General features: G+C 38.3%; 1 protein-coding gene across 1 annotated transcript in view; it reads left to right on the plus strand.

The window, feature by feature from the left end:
- Positions 1-14,417, plus strand: part of LOC130912442 (phospholipid-transporting ATPase ABCA1-like) — a 383,631-nt gene extending 369,214 nt beyond the window's left edge. Inside the window, exon 48 of the mRNA XM_057830543.1 lies at positions 13,492-14,417. Within this exon, the coding sequence (XP_057686526.1) occupies positions 13,492-13,635 (144 nt within the window). The 3' untranslated portion in view covers positions 13,636-14,417. The remainder of the gene's footprint in view (positions 1-13,491) is intronic.
- Positions 14,418-19,178: the final 4,761 nt, after the last annotated feature.

The raw sequence follows: 19,178 nt of genomic DNA on the forward strand, positions 1-19,178 counted from the left end.
GATGGTACGGTGCCCTGTTGCGGCACACTGGCGGACCCCGATATCACCACCCCAGCGCGGAGGCCGGCTGTTGAGTAGACGTCCCGCGACTGACACGACACTCATTCAAAGCTGAAGCGACGGGGCTCCCGACGGGGCTCCCGGCGCGGGCTACTAGGCAGGCTAGTGTCGGGCCACTCGTTGGCCACTCCCATACCGGCGCGTCGCGACACTGCGGTTGGACCCCGATTGCCAACCGTCACGTCAGGGCAGTGGGTGAAGTTCCCCTCTTGAATCACATTAAGCAGCAGCGCACCATACCATCGCGGGCACTCCGGTGAGATGCCGATGTCACCCCCCCGTACCGGTGCCCTATTTTCGGCTTGGACTCAAGCAGAGTCCGATGGCTCGATGGAGCCCTGGTGGCCATTAGTCATTCTTTTATGCCATTGGTGTAGTCACCTGCCACTCAAACATGTCGGAAGTAGTGTTGAAGTCGTATCTTTGTGTCAAAATGATTCAATCGAAAAAAAGTGCCTTCAAAACTTTTTCCACTTCAAAAAGAAAAAAAAGAAATGCGTTCAAAACTTTTTCAACTTTAAAAAAAAAAGTTTTAAACTTTTTCCTTTAAAAAAAAGTGACACGTCAATAAAAAATATATATATTTAAAAATATATATATTTTCAAAAAATATATATTTTTGCAAAAGGTTCTTTTTCTTTGATTAAAAATTAGTTTTTTTTTTATTAAAGCAACTTTTATTGGGATTGAATGATTTAGACACAAATGTCCTACCCACACTATGGCTCAAACACATTTCACATTTCTTTGCTTTTGTGTGCAGTGAAGGTCGAATAAATACTGCTCTGAAAGTTAGTCTTGATATGGGCAAGTAACCATTTGCCTCAGCTTAAGATGTCCTCGCAAATGGGTAAAGAAGTCTGCTTCTGAGCAGGGCTCCACAAAGTTGCACAACTGACGGTCGAATGCAGTTTCTCCACTTTTGCCTGCATCTTTTTGAGAGTGCCATGTCGATAGGTGTACTTTGAGTGCATTAAAAGATTTAAATGTGCAGAGGCAGTCCTTATGAAGACATGGGAGTAGGGATGTCCGAGTGTGGTATCCATGTTTTAAGCGGTAATGCTTAAGCAAGTAGGCTCTTTTCAGCAGAAAATGTGCAGTACTTGCAAGTCCACTGCATTAGAGAATACTGCTTTGGTTGACCTGAAAAGACACGATAATTTCAGCATTGAGAACTTGTTAGAAAAAAAAAAAAAAGTTACATTTTTTCTTAACAGTCACAAATTAAAATGTCCAATTATTTTTAATCACAAATTAAAATCTGCAATAAATTTTAATATTCACAAACTAAAATGTTTAATAATGAGTTATTTTTAAATTAACGTAATTGATTATTTTTGAACATTCAAATTGAGATGTACAATTAATTTCTTAATCCATCTGTAAAAACATTAATGCATGTTTGTTATCCCAACCCATGAAACAAATACAAATATTAAATGATTCATTGATCAGTGTATGAAACATACCTGTAATTGCTGAGACTGAGGTATGTGTGGACTTTTGACCATTTGCTTCAGCCTGATTGGGGGATGGTGAAAAAGAACACAAAATTAAGGCAACAATTTCAAAATATAGGCACATAAATGACCAACCTTAAACACACCAGGTTGTTATAGCGTCGAGTGTGATCTCTACACTCTTTCTATCTGTATTCCTATATTAGGTTAGACCAAAGTTAAAGTGGTGAAATAACAGGGGGAAATGTGATCTAGTCCTCTGATTTTTGCGATTAATGCATTTTAAAACAATTTCAAATTATCAGTGCAGTTTGACCAAACATGGAGGGGGAGCACTGCACATGAAGAAAAGCAAATAGAAGGGCAGATGACAAACACTCTTAAGCAGGGGTCCCCAAACCTTTTCCTATGAAGGCCACATGACTTTACCCTTCTCTGATGAGGGGCCGGGTCAGTTTGTAACAGAAAAAGTGTGACGATTGCAGCAGTGCCTAAATGTAAAAAATTATTGTTTTTCAGAAAGCCATAATTAAATAACCCTTTCTGAATTCTTCTTGGAACAAAATAAAATAAAAATAATTATAACATAATATAATATCATATTATAATGAATAATAATAACACAATTAATTAAATAGATAATAACCAAATAACCCTGTCTGGGTTCTTCACAGAAAAAAGCCAGGAAATAATAACACTATTTGGGGGGGGGGTTCAGGGGGCCGGACCAATTGTGGAGGCGGGCCGTATCCGGCCGGCCCGCGGGCCGTAGTTTGGGGACCCCTGCTCCAACGCAAGAACAGATTACGTTGGCGCACATAAAGTCTGACTGCATTTAGCTCTTACCTGAGCCGAAATAGGCAGGCTGAAGCTGACTTAATTCTAGCACTAACTCTGTAAATAAATCACTTTATCGACATTTCTAACATTTTTACGTGAGAAAGTAGCCGTTTAGATCCACAACGTGCAAATTCGGCGCTACTCAAGCTGACCGTAGTGATTAAGGCACTTAAAACTTAAAACACCCGCTAACGATAGAATTAGTGTTTTTATTTTTAAAACAGGAAGCGAACCTCCCCTCGGTCTAGCTAACTTAAAACCGCTCGGTAACTGTTTTAAATCGGTTTTAAAAACCTCTCCCATCGCCTAAAAACGTTACGAGCCCCGTCTGTCAAGAATTAAAAACGCCGGCATAAAATGGGAGTCTACCATAAACTGTAGTCTACATTTGTTTCTGAAAATGATGAGGTTACTGTCACGGTCATATAGCATGCTTGCTAGCGGTGATATTTGATGTAATTGACACTTCTCCTCCCTGGCAGCACACAGGCTACTACACTACAACAAGACAAATCGACGGTTTACAAAAGAGTAAAATATGTACTTACCAAATCAGTGTGCTGAGGACAAGTAAACCCACAATGGCGAAAATAACTGAGAAAGGTGTTGGAAAGAGCGCGAAAGTGGGCAGGGCAGATCTGCGCATGTCTGATAGAATGCCCAAAGGACACTGGGTACAAGAAATTATTTTTTCTAATTTGACTTAACTGGGATATATCAAGTTAAGCAAGTTCTCCAACCCCAAATTACTACTTACTTATTTAAAAGTAGTGTTCACAACAGGTTGATGAAAATTGAGTTTAGTTCACTTATCACATTTAATTAATTTGAATGTTAGCATTTACAGTGTGAATAGAAATCAACTCTGTCATCAACACTTTCTGGCTGTGACTCAGTCAGTCTGCCTCTTTTCTTCCTTCAACCTCTACATCAAAACTTTCTTCCTCGTCTAAGAACAAACCACATCAGATGGTCACTGAGCCACCATCATCAGTTTTTTTTTTTTTTTTTTTTAAATCTATTATTTACTTATTATCTACTGTATATTTGACAACTCTAGCACTTAATAAATATTAATTACATAAAATCTTACAGAAAAATAACATTGGAATTGTGTTTATAATTGTTGTATGTTAGACCTGACTATCCTTGCAAACTGTTATTCTTACCAAGTGTGCTATTCACCCAGCTAATGAGGTATCCACTGCCTTTAGCAGCCTCATCCAACTCCTATTTTTAATCCCTCAACCTCCTTTCCTTACAAGGCATGTCTACATAATGAAATATTAATCTTAAATTTAAAAACATATTTTATAATTTTTAAAGCTTTTTTAATTTCTTTCTCAATAACTATGGAGGTAAATTTGTGTCTTTATTATTCAATCAAAAAAAAAAAAAGATGCTTCAATCGAAATATATATTTTCAATCCAAATAATGTCAGTCATAGAAAAAGTTTGCACATGCGTCAATCATCGTTTAACTAAGTGAGCTGCTTGAGAGGATTTGAGTAGACTCACTATTAAGCATTTAATAAAGCCAAGCATTTTCCTTCTACTTTATTCTTGTTTAAAAAATAATTTGGTGGGACAGTAATATGTTTAAAACTTATCATAATTATTACATTTTGAATTGTTTAAAAAACATTTATAAATTATACTTTTGGGGGGAAAAAAGTGAAAAAAACATGTCGTATATGTATCCTTTTTCCAGATAAATCTGAATACGTTAAACACGCACAAAAAAAATTGGGGGTGTGCTACTTTGCGGTTTTCACTTATCACAGCGGGTTCTGGTCCCTATTAACCGCGAAAAAAGAGGAATCACTGTATTTCTGAAAAGCTATAAGAAGCAAGAATCATTCCCACCACTTGTCGGGCTGGCCGTCAGCTCAAGTCCCAGCTGAAAATAATGCGCCTCAGGCTGACGTCGGAATCTATGCGAGGCACCCCCCATCCGAGAGCATGCCACTTAATTTGACTCAACAATGTGTTTCTAACGGGAGCAATTTTGTCACGGGAGATTTGGCTGGCTCTGGCAGTGCTCAACGCAAGCTGCGACGAACGGTAAAATATTAAAACGATTGAAACCATTACTCACCAATTTCCATCTGCTGGCAAATGCAGGCAAGTGTGTATGCTGCTCTCTGGTCTTCCACGGCGTGGATAAGGCCTGCTTTTTGTTTTCGCAGCTTTGCAATGCAATCAAAGGCTCTTCAAGCACTCCATGCGCACGATTGCAATAATGGAACTGAGTTTGGGCCTATGATTAGTTCTCGTCAGCGAAGCAGCCAGAGGGATTTGCAACTTTTTGAAAGGACTGATTTCTGAAGTGCTCAGTTTAAGTACTAAATGAATCCCATGATAATAATAAGAATAACAATAATTTTAAAAAAATCTTGCGACCCCCTCTCGCCGTAAAAAAATGTTCTCCTCGGTTCTACACAATTCACGTAGGTCACTTTTTTAAATTCAAAACGGCGAATTACGCCGAAAGGTGATTTTCATGGCTGACTGACACAAGACACCAACCTTCCTTTGTGAAGTTCTTTGTCACATCCTGTTGGCCTACCCCTCTCCTGTTTTGCTTTCTTTTCTTTACTCTTTTCATAACCCGATTTTTGTTTTGAAAAAAATTCTGCAGTACCGTGCACTCCAGAGTCATTGACTGGTGTAAATGCGCACGCTGCTCTCGGTGTTGTGTCCAAAAATTTCCCCCCACTTGAAATACCTCCCCTGACGGGAGTGCTTATTTATGCATCAAATGTTTTCATGGACGCATTACAGTAATGGATTTACGACTGTAAAAACAGTTTTAAATAAATGAATTAATTACACAAAATACTACTACTGTATTTTGGTAACAAATTGTGGACTGGGCCACATAACCATCTTTGAAGAGAAATGTATTAGTCTATACAGGTTTTCATGACCATATCCGAATGAGAATCACACAGGTATGACATTTATTTGTTCAAGCAGAGTAAAATAGTACATATTCACAGTATAAGATTTATTAGTTCAAGCAGAGTAAAGTGATACATATTCACAGTACTAGATTTATGTGTAATCTATTCCCTGCTCTGCATCTGTAATGGGTCTATCACGGCTGGTGCTTGCTGCTGCATCTCCCTTGTGAGGTGTTACAAGCCAAAGTTTCCACTGTTATGTGTTGTTGTATCACACGGTGCAAGTTGCATATATTTTGCCACCCTGCATTACCACATTGATTGTAATCCTCTGTTGTTTGAGTCCGCGAGGTGATTTTTTCTTAAAACAAAACAGCTGTTTTTGCACATTTTGCCGATTATTTTGCAAGTGCTTTTCTCTTTTTAATTCATTTATACAGCTCCACCCTTGCTCTTTTTATCCATGATCAAGTACAGCGCTGAGCTAGTAGCAAATTTGGCTCAATACATAGGCCTACTCCAATACACGGGCGGAGCTGCATGTTTTTTTTAGCCTGCACACGTCAGGATGCATCTGGAAAAAAAATACATATATATCATATATAAAGCATCAGTCATAGTAATGTGACTGGTAGAGGTAGCATCGATGTAAATGTATTCATGAGTTAGTATGTTTACTGTATATATAAAAATGTAATAACAATAATTAAAAGCGCACAGGGAAGTGGTAACAGCATGTAAGCAATACTCACTGTCAAGAAAAAGTACCAAACAAAAAAATTAACTGTAGTATTAAAAATGTGTAAAACCCACAACCGCCCTCCTATCCGGCTGCGCAGCCAGGATTTGTCCTGATCCTCCCGGTTAGCCACTACATTCTGATTTCAAATCATATTATAATGATCATATTGAAATGCACAGGGCCTAGCAGAGAAATTTGAAGACTTACACACTATTATAGCCACTGGCATACACAGACAATTTGGGGGGCAGGTGCTCAGAGGAAAAAAGGGCACCTATTGCAGCGTATGTAACTGCCAGCCTGGCCGCCTTGTTAGGACAATGTGAATTCATAAAAGGAAGAAAAAAATTGCAAATGTATTATAATATTAAATATTTATTTACAGTGAGCAAAATAAGTATTTGAACACACTGTAATGGTAGGTTTCCACTGTGAGAGACAAGCTAAAATACAGAAATCACAGTGTATTATTTTTTTAACAATTTATTTGTGCTGTGGTACCTTTACATACGAAGTTAATTCGATCCAGGACCGTGTTTGTAAGTCGAAATGGTCGTATGTCGAGCAGAATTTTCCCATATGAATACCGAAATTTCCCAAATATAAGGCACACCCGTGTATAATGCGCACCCCAAATTTACTTGGAAAATGTAGGGGAAATTATTGTACCCGTTTATAACGTGCACCCTAATTTTAGCACCAATAAATAGGAGAATACAAGAAAACAGAGCTTGTGTACAGATACACAAATGTCATTTTACTGACTGGTAAAACGCAGCACAAGTATAGCACATTGGTAGTTCAAAACATTACCATAAACTGACAATATTTACTATAATAATATGATTTGACAACTTCTCCAACTTACCAGAATCTAGGAGAAAACAAAACAGATGGGACTTTTCTTTTAAAGGCTGCTGTATAACATGCTTGTTTCATCATGATGAATAAATGTTTCTTCCATGGATTGATACGGTAAAATGAAAGTGAGAACGTAAGTCGGAAAGCCATGAGAGCTCATCGCTGTCAACACGACAGTAACAATAGGAACTATTGTTATTTGGGTTTGAGTTTCCTGAGGGACCTATATAGTTGACGGACACAGGAAGTGTGTGTGCTTACGTTTGTTATGGTCCGAGTTGCGGAGCTGCAATAAACGTCGTTTCAAATGAGTTCAAGAAACTAAATTCTGTGCTTTATGATGAGTGTAAATATCAGAATTTAACACAGACGAAATCATTCGGGCGGTTAGAGTAAAGTATTACCGAAACAAATGGTGAAGTCACGTACCGTAATGTTCGGCAACAGGTCGCCGCATACGTCTCTTCAACACGTGGCCCTGTCAATAAAAAAAACTGTTTATATATACATTATGTAATAGATATATATTTCTGTTTCCATCCATGTACCGGTTTATAATGCGCACCATGATTTTACAAGTTGATTTGAGGGGAAAAAATTGCGCGTTATATTCGGGAAATTACGATACATTATAGTTCCATTAATTCGTTCCACATCCCGAAAACCTACACTAAATCCTTAATAAATACTGTGGGTACTATTACAAATGGCAGTTACACATAGCAAAACAAATAAACTATTAATAAAAAACAGACTAATAAAATAATTATTATTCCTGTAAAATGTAACGAATAAGTTTCTAATGTGTCGGATATGTTGTGTGTGCTGTACCTGAACACACAGCGTCGCTGACGTTACAGAAAGAGGGAGCAGTGCTTTTGACCTTTTACTTTCTCTTTTAATGTTTTGTTGAGACCACCGTCCAGTGCGACAGACAGCGGGCATGTTGTGTTGCACAAGTTCTGAAATAAATTATTAAAAACCTGACGAACTGGTGATTTCTTTAGGGATGTTACTGTAATAACAATTGTCACCTTAACTTATAAGACTGGCGAACCGAGGTCGGAGGAGGACGGTGGAGATCGTCGACATTCTACGGCCATAGTGTTGAGCCAATTTACGGATGCGCACACCACGCTTATATTTTCCTATAATTTCCATCTTAATTTCAATGGTATGAGTCATCTTTTTCCTTGTTTTATTACCTGCACTTACCTTCTTAGAAGCTGTGTTGATTTCTCACATAAGAAAATCTGCCGTGCGTCCGTCTGCACCGCTGTCATGTCATCGTATTTCGACCATGTCGTTGAATGTAGAAACAAATGGTGAGTCAAATGTTACGTCGGATGTCAAAAGTTAGTTGTCGACGCAATCGTATGTCGAGGTACCACTGTATTATACTGCTGCAAATATGTATTTGAACACCTGAGAAAGTCAATGTCAATATTTCGTAAAATAGCCTCTCTACAATTACAGATGTCAAAAGTTTCCTGTAACTTTTAACCAGGTTTGGTACGCACTGCAGCAGGAATTTGCCACAACAACTCTTCTCTAGATCAATCAGGTTTCTGGACTGTCACTGAGAAGCAGTTTGAGCTTTCTCCAAAGATTTTCTATTGGAATTGGGCCTGCAGATTGGCTACTCCAGAACTTTATTATGCTTTTTACGAAGCCACTCCTTGGATATTGTGGCTGTGTGCTCCGGGCCATTGTTATGTTGGAAGAACTGTAACCCAGAACTTTGTTATGCTTTTTATGAAGCCACTCCTTGGATATTGTGGCTGTCTGCTCCGGGCCATTGTCATGTTGGAAGACCTGCAACCCAGGTTAACATAGTTAAAAAAATTTAGATCCCATTGATAAAGACAACCATTGAAAGCATGGGTGTCCAAACCTGGCCGCAAGGGCCGCTGTGGGTCCTGGTTTTTGTTCCTACCAATCGAGCACAGACATTTTAACCAATGAAGTTTGTGCTAAAACAAGCAGCACCTGACTGCAATCAACTGGTTACACTTGTGAGACACCAAATTGGTGAAAAGATGTTATCTTGTTTTGTAGGAATGAAATCCAGCACCCACTGCGGCCCTATGTGGAATAGTTTGGACACCACTGAAATACATTGTTTAAACATAAAAATGGGAAAATGTTTAAAAAACATTTAAAACCTGATATAATCAATATACTAACAATTATTTAATTGAAATTTCTGCTAGACTTTTATTTTGAAAATCTCAATTGGCGAAATGCTCTGGCGTGGGAACTTGTAGAATGCGCACAACTTTCAGCGCTGTTGCTCATACAGGATTGAGAAAGGAAAGTGGTGAGTCCAGTTACAGTTACTGCGAAAAAGATTAAAATATGATTAAATCTATGATGCTAAAACTTTTCTTTTAACTGTGAAAGGTAAAATTTTGGAATTTTCCCAAGCTCTGTTCATCTTGGTGATAAACTACTTGCTGAAAGGGAATTGGTGAGTTGGAAATCCTATTTACTTATATTTGTTGAATATTTTGGTCATATTGAATTGGTCAGTGTATGTTAAAAGTGTTTAATTCATGATATTTATGCCGCACAATTGTTGTAAACTGAGGATTGGTGGTTAATTGAACGTATGACGTCGCAAAATGTCCCCTTTTTGTTTAGTAAAGGAACCTGTGTTTTAAATTACCTGTTAAATGATTAATTCTTAAGGTTCCATTCGTGTTCGTTTTCGTTAAAGGACTCCAATAACGACATGTTCAAAGTCAACAATTTATTGCCCTAAGTTTTTGACAGAGGATTTCTAAACAGCATGCTGGGTCAGTGAACTACTCCTGGTCCTAGCCCAAAAAAGATTGGAGTAGACTGACAAAGTCTTTCCGGCTTGTTCAGTATTTTATAGATGAGCAACTGAGGATGTGAGTTCATGTGATTGGTTGAATGTCCATGGAATTCCTGTCCCTTGATGCCAAATTGGGAGATGGTTATTCTCGATGTCAGCTGTTGGCTTCGCCAGAATAGGTGTCCCTACACGTCCTCTGGTCCTGGGCAATGTGCCCTTTGCTCCCTTCTTCTTCTTTAGACCTCTCCGAGGTGGGCCATCTCCAGATGGCATGTTGTCTTTTGATGCCTTCACTCCTCAGGTGTCAATCACTGGTCTGAAGCGGTATGTTAGCGGGCCCACCTGCTTACAGAAACAGTCTCAACTTTCTTATAGCAGATGCATTTTTACTGTTTCATTCTTTTTAAATGTTAATACCCTTTATTAAATATCACTTTCCTTCATTAGCTTAGCCACCTGCTCAGTCGTTTTTAATGTGCATCATTGCACTATTGTTGACTTCACTTAACGTGCGTCATTGCGCTATTGTTAACTTTACTTGACGATAACTTTATTTTTAATTGTATTTAGACCTCTTTAGTTTGCAAATTATTTATTGAAGTATTTTTGTTAATTCGATAGGCTATTAAAGCTTGATTCAGAAGCGACTGAACAATTGTTGCAGTGAAAATTTCCAACTGAGAGACAAGATGTGAGCTATCCACAGACGACCTGATGAACTGTGCCTCACGCAGGAGCGAGACACACGCGAGACTTAGGTTTGGAATCATTCAACCTGGTAGGATCCACCATATTTTTTGTTACCCAGCGGAGGATTTTTTTACCCCTCTGGATCAATAGCAAACAGCCAGAAAGACTGAAGATATTGATACAGCGAAGATATACTCCTTTCTATTGTAGCCGTTCAGCGTTTTGCTGAATTTGTTTTGAACTACTATTCTTGTCATTTTTATTTTTTGTGCCTTTGTCCTTAATACTTGAAGTGTTATTGACTTAAGAATTTTGTTGAGCAACAAAAGAAAAAAACATTTGATGGGAAAAATTGAATACTGAAACTCGAAAAAGGAACCAAACGTTGTCTATAAAATTGAGCCATTGAAGAAAATCAATTGATTAAAAATTAGAATTTTGGAAAAACAAAAACAACCCGGGTAGATAAAAAGATCTTACAAGTAATCAAAACTGATTAAAGTAGAAAGAGAAATGTAAAAATGTGCAAAAGGGAAGACATTTTCCTTATTTTCAGATAAATATTTTTTTTCCCTTTTTTTCTGTTGATTGTATGTATATTGTGGTTGTTGTATTTATGGGGGCGGGTCGAATCCATAATTTGTCTGTCATTTATTTGGTTATGCAATTACTAATAGTCGAACTTAGCACTTGTCCATAGTAATTTAATATGACCGTAATCACTTCATAGTTGTTACACAGGCACGACCCATTGTGAATGCTGTAACTGAGGTAAGGTTATACCTCAAAATCTCACCTTACATGGCCCGGGTCATCCTCTCCTTAATACAGTGCAGTCTTCCAGGCCCCTGTGCAGAAAAACACCCCAGAGCATGATGCTACCACCCCCCTCCTTCACAGTAGGGATGGTGTTCTTGGGATAGTTCTCATCGTTCTTCCTCCAAACACTATTAGTTAAATTAAGACAAAAAAGTTCCATTTTGATCTCATATGACTACATGACTTTCCCTCATGAATCCTCTACATCATCCAGATGGTCATTGGCAAACTTAAAACGTATCTGGACATGTGCTGGTTTAAGCAGAAGAACCTTCCGTGACATGCATGATTTTAAACCATGACATCTTTGTGAGTTACTAGCAGTAACCTTGGAAATGTATGAGCTCCTTTCAAGTCATTGACTAGCTCTCCTGTGTTGTTCTTGGATCATTCTTCAAAATTATTAGGATCATTGAGATGCTTCGAGGTAGATCTTGCATGGAGCCTCAGTTCGAGGGAGATTGACAGTCATGTTTAGCTACTTCCATTTTCTAACAATTGCTCCAACAGTGGATCTTATATCACCAAGCTGCTCTTTCCAGCCATGTATAGGTCTACAATTCTGTCTCTGGTGTCCTTGCACATCTCTTTGGGGTGTATAGTGTGGACAGGTGTTTATACTGGACTGTCTCAGAAAATTAGAATACACAATATTCTAATTTTCTGAGACAGTCCTGTACATTAATCCACCATTTAAAGCAGGGGTGTCCAAACTTTTTGCAAAGGGGACCAGATTTGGCGTGGTAAAAATGTGGGGGGCCGACCTTGGCTGACGTCCTTTACATAGAACAATATACAGGACTGTCTCAGAAAATTAGAATATTGTGTATTCTAATTTCCTGAGACAGTCCAGTATGCAGCCAACTGCCTTAAACAGGTCAAAAACTCAGACTCAAAAAGTCCGCCTCAGTTATATAGGAGAATAAGTGGAGTGAAGGTGGACTTCTTAAAGGCGACTAACAGGTCTTTGAGGCTCACAATTCCAGCTAATAGCTATGTTTTCAAATACTTATTTGTAGCAGCACAATACAAATAAATTATTAGAAATCATACACTGTGATTTCTTTTTTTTTTTTTTTTTAGAATGTCTCTCACAGTGGACAAGCACCTACCACGACAATTTTAAACCCGCCCATCATTTCTAAATTAGAGAATTTGCAAAATCGCAGGGTGTTTGAATGCTTATTTTCTTCACCGTATGTATTCATATAACAGCAACCTATTCTAAACTAGTAAAGGTCAACAATACATTGTAACAGTCAAAATAAAATAGCCAGTGCAAATGAGAATTATTCTGGCTTTTATGATAGAATTTCCTTGATGCCATTTTTGTGAAGGTCCATTATGGTTTTATCTCGACAATATGATCAACAATATGAAAAAGCCTCCTTGGTGACATTACAACACGGCACACACACTACACACTTGGCATCTAGGAAACACATGATGCTTATAGCCCAGCTTTAAACCTGCATTGTTGTCATAACAGTTTATTTTTTGTAGCATATTATTCACTTTCTACTACATACACTCAATCTCATTTCCTCCAGGTGAGTTTCAAATACAGGTAGTTCCCGGGGTATGAACGAGTTCCGTTCCAATGCCGGCGATGCAAACCGAATTTCTGCGTAAGTCGGAATTAACCCTTTAAGTGCCCCTATATAGCCCCCATATCTCAAAATAACTGTCCAAAACATCTAATATCATCATATTAGTAAAATTAAGCAAAACTAAAATACTCAATGGATGGTAAAATAAAGGTAAACAGTGCACCAATTTGTTCACAAATGAAGACACAAGAGCTCTTGCTTCAATAATGTTTACTGTAGTTTTACTTTTCAGCCACTTATTTACTATAGAACACTTTGGTTTGCTTGTCCGAGTACTCCCTGTATCAACCTCCATACAAATCCAGCATAGTGCCGCAATGATCTCGAAAGCACGCAGGCCAACTTTAAAATAAAAACCCAATCATGCATAACATTGAAGGAATACTCAAGGCTTTTATTTTGAAATTGGTCTATGACTGCAGTTGTGCTGCGACTTCCTTCTTGCTACTTTCTAGCTTGTTATATGAGCACTCAAGGTGTTTTCAAAAAATAAGACAATGTGAAGGCTCTGATAACCAATTCCTAATCTCAGATTACTATCAGATTTTGTATCAATTGAGGACCTTGCTATCAATGTGATTTTATCTCTTGCCTTTAACAACAGAAATGTATTATTATATTTCAGAGATATATATTATTATATACAATCCGTTTTTATGACAAAATATTCTCCATTGCCTAGGTCTTTATCAACTTTGCCACGGAGTACACTAAAGATCAGACAAGACAGCCCAAACGTAGATTCTGGACCCAATGTTTTAAGTCAGCACGCATTAAACCTGACGCATCAATTCCGCTGCAGCCAAGTGACTCTGTTCACCTATAATCATGCTACTGAGGAAGAGGTATGTCTCTGAGGTCAAAGCTGAGAACCCACAATCATTGCCAGCTTTCTAGTTTTCACCAGCAGAAAGATTACTGAACTTTGGCGAAGTATTAAGGACAAACATGTAGACTGTTCACATGGAAATGTCATTAATCTGGCATATTTATGAATTGTTGTTATATTTTTATTTTATTATTTTTTTTTTTTGTATGACAAAGATGTGATGCTTCCCAAATTGTTTCGTAAACTTCTGTTGTGATTTTAAATGAAGATTTTATGTTACTGTTTATAATCTCACTGATAAACATATAAGAAATTGCATTTTCTGTATGCTTTCATTTGAAAACAATCAGAGTGATTCAATCAGTGTTGTGCATGACCGCATTCAATCAATGAACGCGTTTCTATTTTGGGCGAACGTGTTTTTCTTGTTTTTTGTTTTTTTTAAACCTGTCCTGTTCAGCTGACACAAACGGCTAGCATGTGTTCGCTAGCATTAGCACATCGTTCAAACAACCACACAACTGGCTCTAAGTGTCCGATCGCGAGAGAATGAGAATCTGAATGAGTGTCCTATTGGTCTGAAAGGTTTTAATGTATCACGTGGGAGTATGATATACTCCCATTGTGATGATTATTCATTGTATTTTGTTTATTAGGAGAAAGCGGCGAGCAGGAAGGGGTAATGGGGGAAAAAAGAAAAAGAAAATAGAAAAGGACAGAGACAGAAGAGAAGAATAGACAACAACAACAAGACATTTAAAAAATCAAATAACTATGAATATAGTAGTGCTATCGTTAGCTAATTGTATTTCCAGTTGACACTCAGTGGGGCGCATGATGACCAAGGAGAAAAAGGTGAGAGGAAGAGTCAGAAAGAAATGTTATTGGGTGGGGTGGAGTGTACACAAATCACCAATGTCAGGTATAGAACCCAGTATTATGTGAATAACTTGTAAGTGTGGATATGTTGACATTCTATTCTATGGTGCCTGATCACTAATCCTGGCACCTATAGTGCCCCGAACAGGCGCCACCTTGAGCGCCGGAGACTAGGGGATACCCACCCCACCGGCAGGGAAAAACAAGCCCCAGCCCAGGCCCCATGGGCCCAGGAGGCTCAGCCTACAGAGGGGTAGCTGCCAAAGCCCCGGAGAGGTGGACGGAGCTGGGGACAGGCCAAGGGGATGGAGGCGCACCCCCCGCCCCACCCTCGTGTCAGGAGGGTCGCACGGTATGGAACCGAAACCGGGGAGCACCTTCCCGGCACCAAGTACGAGAAGACGTGGCCCAGGGCAGGCCGACCCAGAAGGGCACTGACATGCCCCTGACCTCCCACCACTGAGAATTTGATACGCAATATGTTGTGCCAAAAGAAGTGCAGTTGTGTTTAAAACTAATCTCCACAGTGGATAAGAAGTGTCTTTATCAGCTGATGGGTGAAGGCGGAAGTAGTTACCGAAACATGTCAGGTAATTAAAACAGTTGTCTGGGATAAAAGAAAAAATCAACTAATCTATTAGTGTAGACAAAATAAATTCAATACAACTGTACCTGTTACTGCTTTGCCGTGGCACTATCTTGGTTCCACATCATTCATGAACACAAAATTCGTGTATTCATGTATTAGGACACATTCAACTTTGTTGCTGTGCTGGATGCCTCGGAGCTTTTCAGGTTCCTGATTGCGGTGGTTCTTGGACCGTAGTTATGGTATCATTACTGTTGGCCTCTTTTGCCACCTTTTGGATCTGAGAAGCAATTTTTACTGTAGGGTTAGGGACCCAGGAGGGCACTGACATGCCCCTGACCTCCCACCACTGAGAATTTGATACTCAATATGTTGTGCCAGAAGAAGTAGCCTACAGTTGTGTTTAAAATTATTTAATCTCCACAGTGGATAAGAAGTGTCTTTATCAGCTGATGGATGAAGGCGGAAGTAGTTTCCAAAACATGTCAGGTAATTAGAACAATTGTCTGGGATAAAAGAAAAATTCAACTATAATCTATTAGTGTAGACAAAATAAATTCAATACAGCTGTACCTGTTACTGCTTTGCCGTGGCACTATCTTGGTTCCACATCATTCATGAACACAAAATTCCTGTATTCATGTATTAGGACACATTCAACTTTGTTGCTGTGCTGGATGCCTCGGAGCTTTTCAGGGTCCTGATTGCGGTGGTTCTTGGACCTTAGTTGTGGTATAATTACTGTTGGCCTCTTTTGCCACCTTTTGGATCTGAGAAGCAATTTTTACTGTATGCTCACCATTCCCAAATGCATCTCCTCCCCTGCCCGGAGAAAGTGGTGGAGGCAGAGGAGAGAACATCTCGAAGTGGTCATTTTCAAGAGGTTTCACCATGATGTTAAAACCAGAAAAAAACATTCAATCTTTAAAAAAACTGATTTTCATCAACATGAATAGTTTGACTTGTGAAAAAATACAGCAATTTACAAATTGAATTTCTCTTCACGGTATATTGCGGTTCTCAACTATTTGAACTAAGCACCGCTTCCCCCAAAAATCTTTGTCCGTCAGTATTGCTGTCCTGTCGCATTATGGAAACATAATCTAGTGTTAAGAAACATATATAATGTTGAATAGAGTACGTACATAAAAGTTAAAAACAGCTGAGCTGTATGAAACAGAGGTACTGAAATATGCTGTAACATTACAAAATGAAAACTTAAAATCATTGTTTCTTATTCTAACGCAAAAAGTAGCCACACAGGCTGCGTGATTTTCTCTCTTCCAGTTCAACTGACAATGACGGTGACACAACTTACCGTATTTTTAAGACTATAAGTCGCAGTTTTTTTTCAAAGTTTGGCTGGGGGTGTGACTTGTACTCAGGAGCGACTTATGTGTGAAATTATTAACACGTTATGATATCATTTCACGTGTTATTTTGGTGTTTTGGAGTCTGTTGGTTTGGTAAAACTTGTTAGCATGTTCTTTATGCTATAGTTATCTGAATAACTTAATAGCTAGGGCCACGTTCGCGTTCTGCCTTTGGCAATGTGTGTTCAATTGTATTATTGACTTTTTTTATATTGAAATGCATGCTTTTAGTTTGTGGCACGTGGGGGCACACTCGTACTTGTTTACGCAAAGAAGAGCGCTCACATGCCAGAAGAAGACGGACAGCTACGCGGCGTCTGTGAGTGAGTGGGCGAGAGAGAGAGAAAGATGCTTGTAAAATATCTCTACAGAGGCAACGCCTGCGTGTATCTTTTCTGTTTTCGTTGTGTGTTTTCCACCCGCGATCGGACACTTAGAGCCAGTTGTGTGGTTGTTTGAACGATGTGCTAATGCTAGCGAACACATGCTAGCCATTTGTGTCATTGCTGTAATAGCACCTAGTTATCATTTATTTACGTTGATGCGAACTTGTTTGGTATCGAAATCCAGGGCTATTCCTTACCTATTCGGTGCCCTAGGCAACACATTTGTTGGCGCCCTCCCCCCATTTTCACCACATATATTTAAAAACTCACACTGAAAAAGCACATTATCTCTTTGTAATTTATTATATAAAAAAGACAATGAACAAGTGCATAAATTAAAAGAAAAATGCTGTAATAACCAGTGTTGTTAATCTTACTGAAAAAAAGTAATTAATTATAGTTACAAATTACTTCTCCCAAAAAGTAATTGCGTTAGTAACTCAATTACCTGAATGTAAGAGTAATTAGTTACTTGGCAAAGTAATTGGTGATAATTACTTTTTTTTTCCCCTCAAAAAAAAAAAAAAAAAAAAAAAAAAAAAAAACATTGGCCACACTATGTGACGTTTTTTGTGAAGGTTTTTGGTACAATTGGTCTGAACCCAATTCTTTACCCTAATGTACCCTTTACCATGAATCAACTGTTAAAAGTTGTTAAAATTGCTCCTATTGTTGCATCAGTTCCCTTCTCTGTACTTTGGACATATGAAAGTTTTAAAACTGTTTCATCATTTAAAGATAGATTCAAGTCAAGATTTTGCCGATTTAGAAGTATTTTAGATAAAAACTTACTTAGTTTCGCTAGGAAGGTTCTCTACAACAGAACCGTCCTAAAAAGTCTACTGCTTTAAGATGGCGGCTGTTTGCTAACGCATCTAGTGCCGTGTCTGTCATTTTGCATCTAGTTATATCTATATACAGTACAGTGTAATATCTACCATGTCTACCATATCTACCATAACATGCGGGCGTAGTTTGTAGGCTATCAGCTACAACATGTATTATTGGAGCTACCTAGCATCGCGTTTGCTCGGCGTCACAACTTTTTTGCCTCCTCCCCACTCCTGCTCTGCTCTGTCGTCTCGGTGATCCCTCTCCCTCAGACTTTTCGACCAATATAATAACGCATAGTAACGCATGCCTTTCCGTCCTCAGTAACGGTAACGGCGTTGCCAAGATGAGAAAAGTAATTAATTAGATTACCCACTACTGAAAAAAATAACGCCGTTAGTAACAACACTGGTAATAACTATTCAAAAGCACCAATAAAAAACACTTCAAAACAAATGCATTAAATAAATTACAATTGTTATTACAATATGATTAACACTCACCCACACAAACCTATATAAAGACACACAGAACACTTTAAAATGAAACTTTTTTTTTCACCTTGACCTTACTCACCTTGTCTTCACTGATGCAAAGCATCTATTGCACTTTCATATGACAGTTGTTTTGAAAGGTGCACTTCTTTCCTGGACTTGGTGGGCTTGGACTTGGTGCTGATGTGGATATGTTTGCTGTAAAAGATGGCCCAGGATGTACAGCGGTAGAAGGAAAATATTTCAGAAGAGCATCCACAAAGAGAAGAAAGTGGAATGTTACATTATATTGTCAAATAGCTGTTGATTGTGAAACCAGCATGACATAACCATAAAAGCGCCTAAATTCTTGCAGCCTACTGTACCCGTCTATTGGATCCGGCCACTATCTTTGATGGGCGTAGTTAAAAGAAAATAAATTCTTGAAGCACAGCAACTACACAGGACTATCCAATAATAATGAATATATGATCGCAAAAAAAATTAATACATTGAATATGTTTTTACATGAACGTGATTGTCATTTTAATGAATTAATGACAGATTTAATAACAAATATTTGCATTTAAATCCGTGGCACTATTAGTCCCCATACCACAGCACTTTGAAATTATTATTCCATATTTAATGGTGTATTTATTTAATTAACCTTGGCACTTTTAGGCAAGGCAAATTTATTTGAAAAGCACAATTTAACACAAGGTAAAAGTGGTTCACATCACATAAAAATAAGCAAGACAATTTTAGTCTCCCATACACTTCGTCCAAATTTCTCTAAAATTGGACGGGGAGTAAATTTAACTGGAACTAATCCGCAGGTGGCTGAATACTGAAAATATTTCTGAAACAACAGCCTGGCTAATGATGCAGTATAATTTTTCTTTAGCACTAAGTCTTATAAGCGCTATGTAAATAACTGCTAGCTTGCAGTTGCGCTAAGTCTACATGTTTATGCTGTAATCACAACAAACCTCTATTTTTCTTCACG

The sequence above is a fragment of the Corythoichthys intestinalis genome, chromosome 1 (assembly GCF_030265065.1).
Source record: "Corythoichthys intestinalis isolate RoL2023-P3 chromosome 1, ASM3026506v1, whole genome shotgun sequence".
NCBI lineage: Eukaryota > Metazoa > Chordata > Actinopteri > Syngnathiformes > Syngnathidae > Corythoichthys > Corythoichthys intestinalis.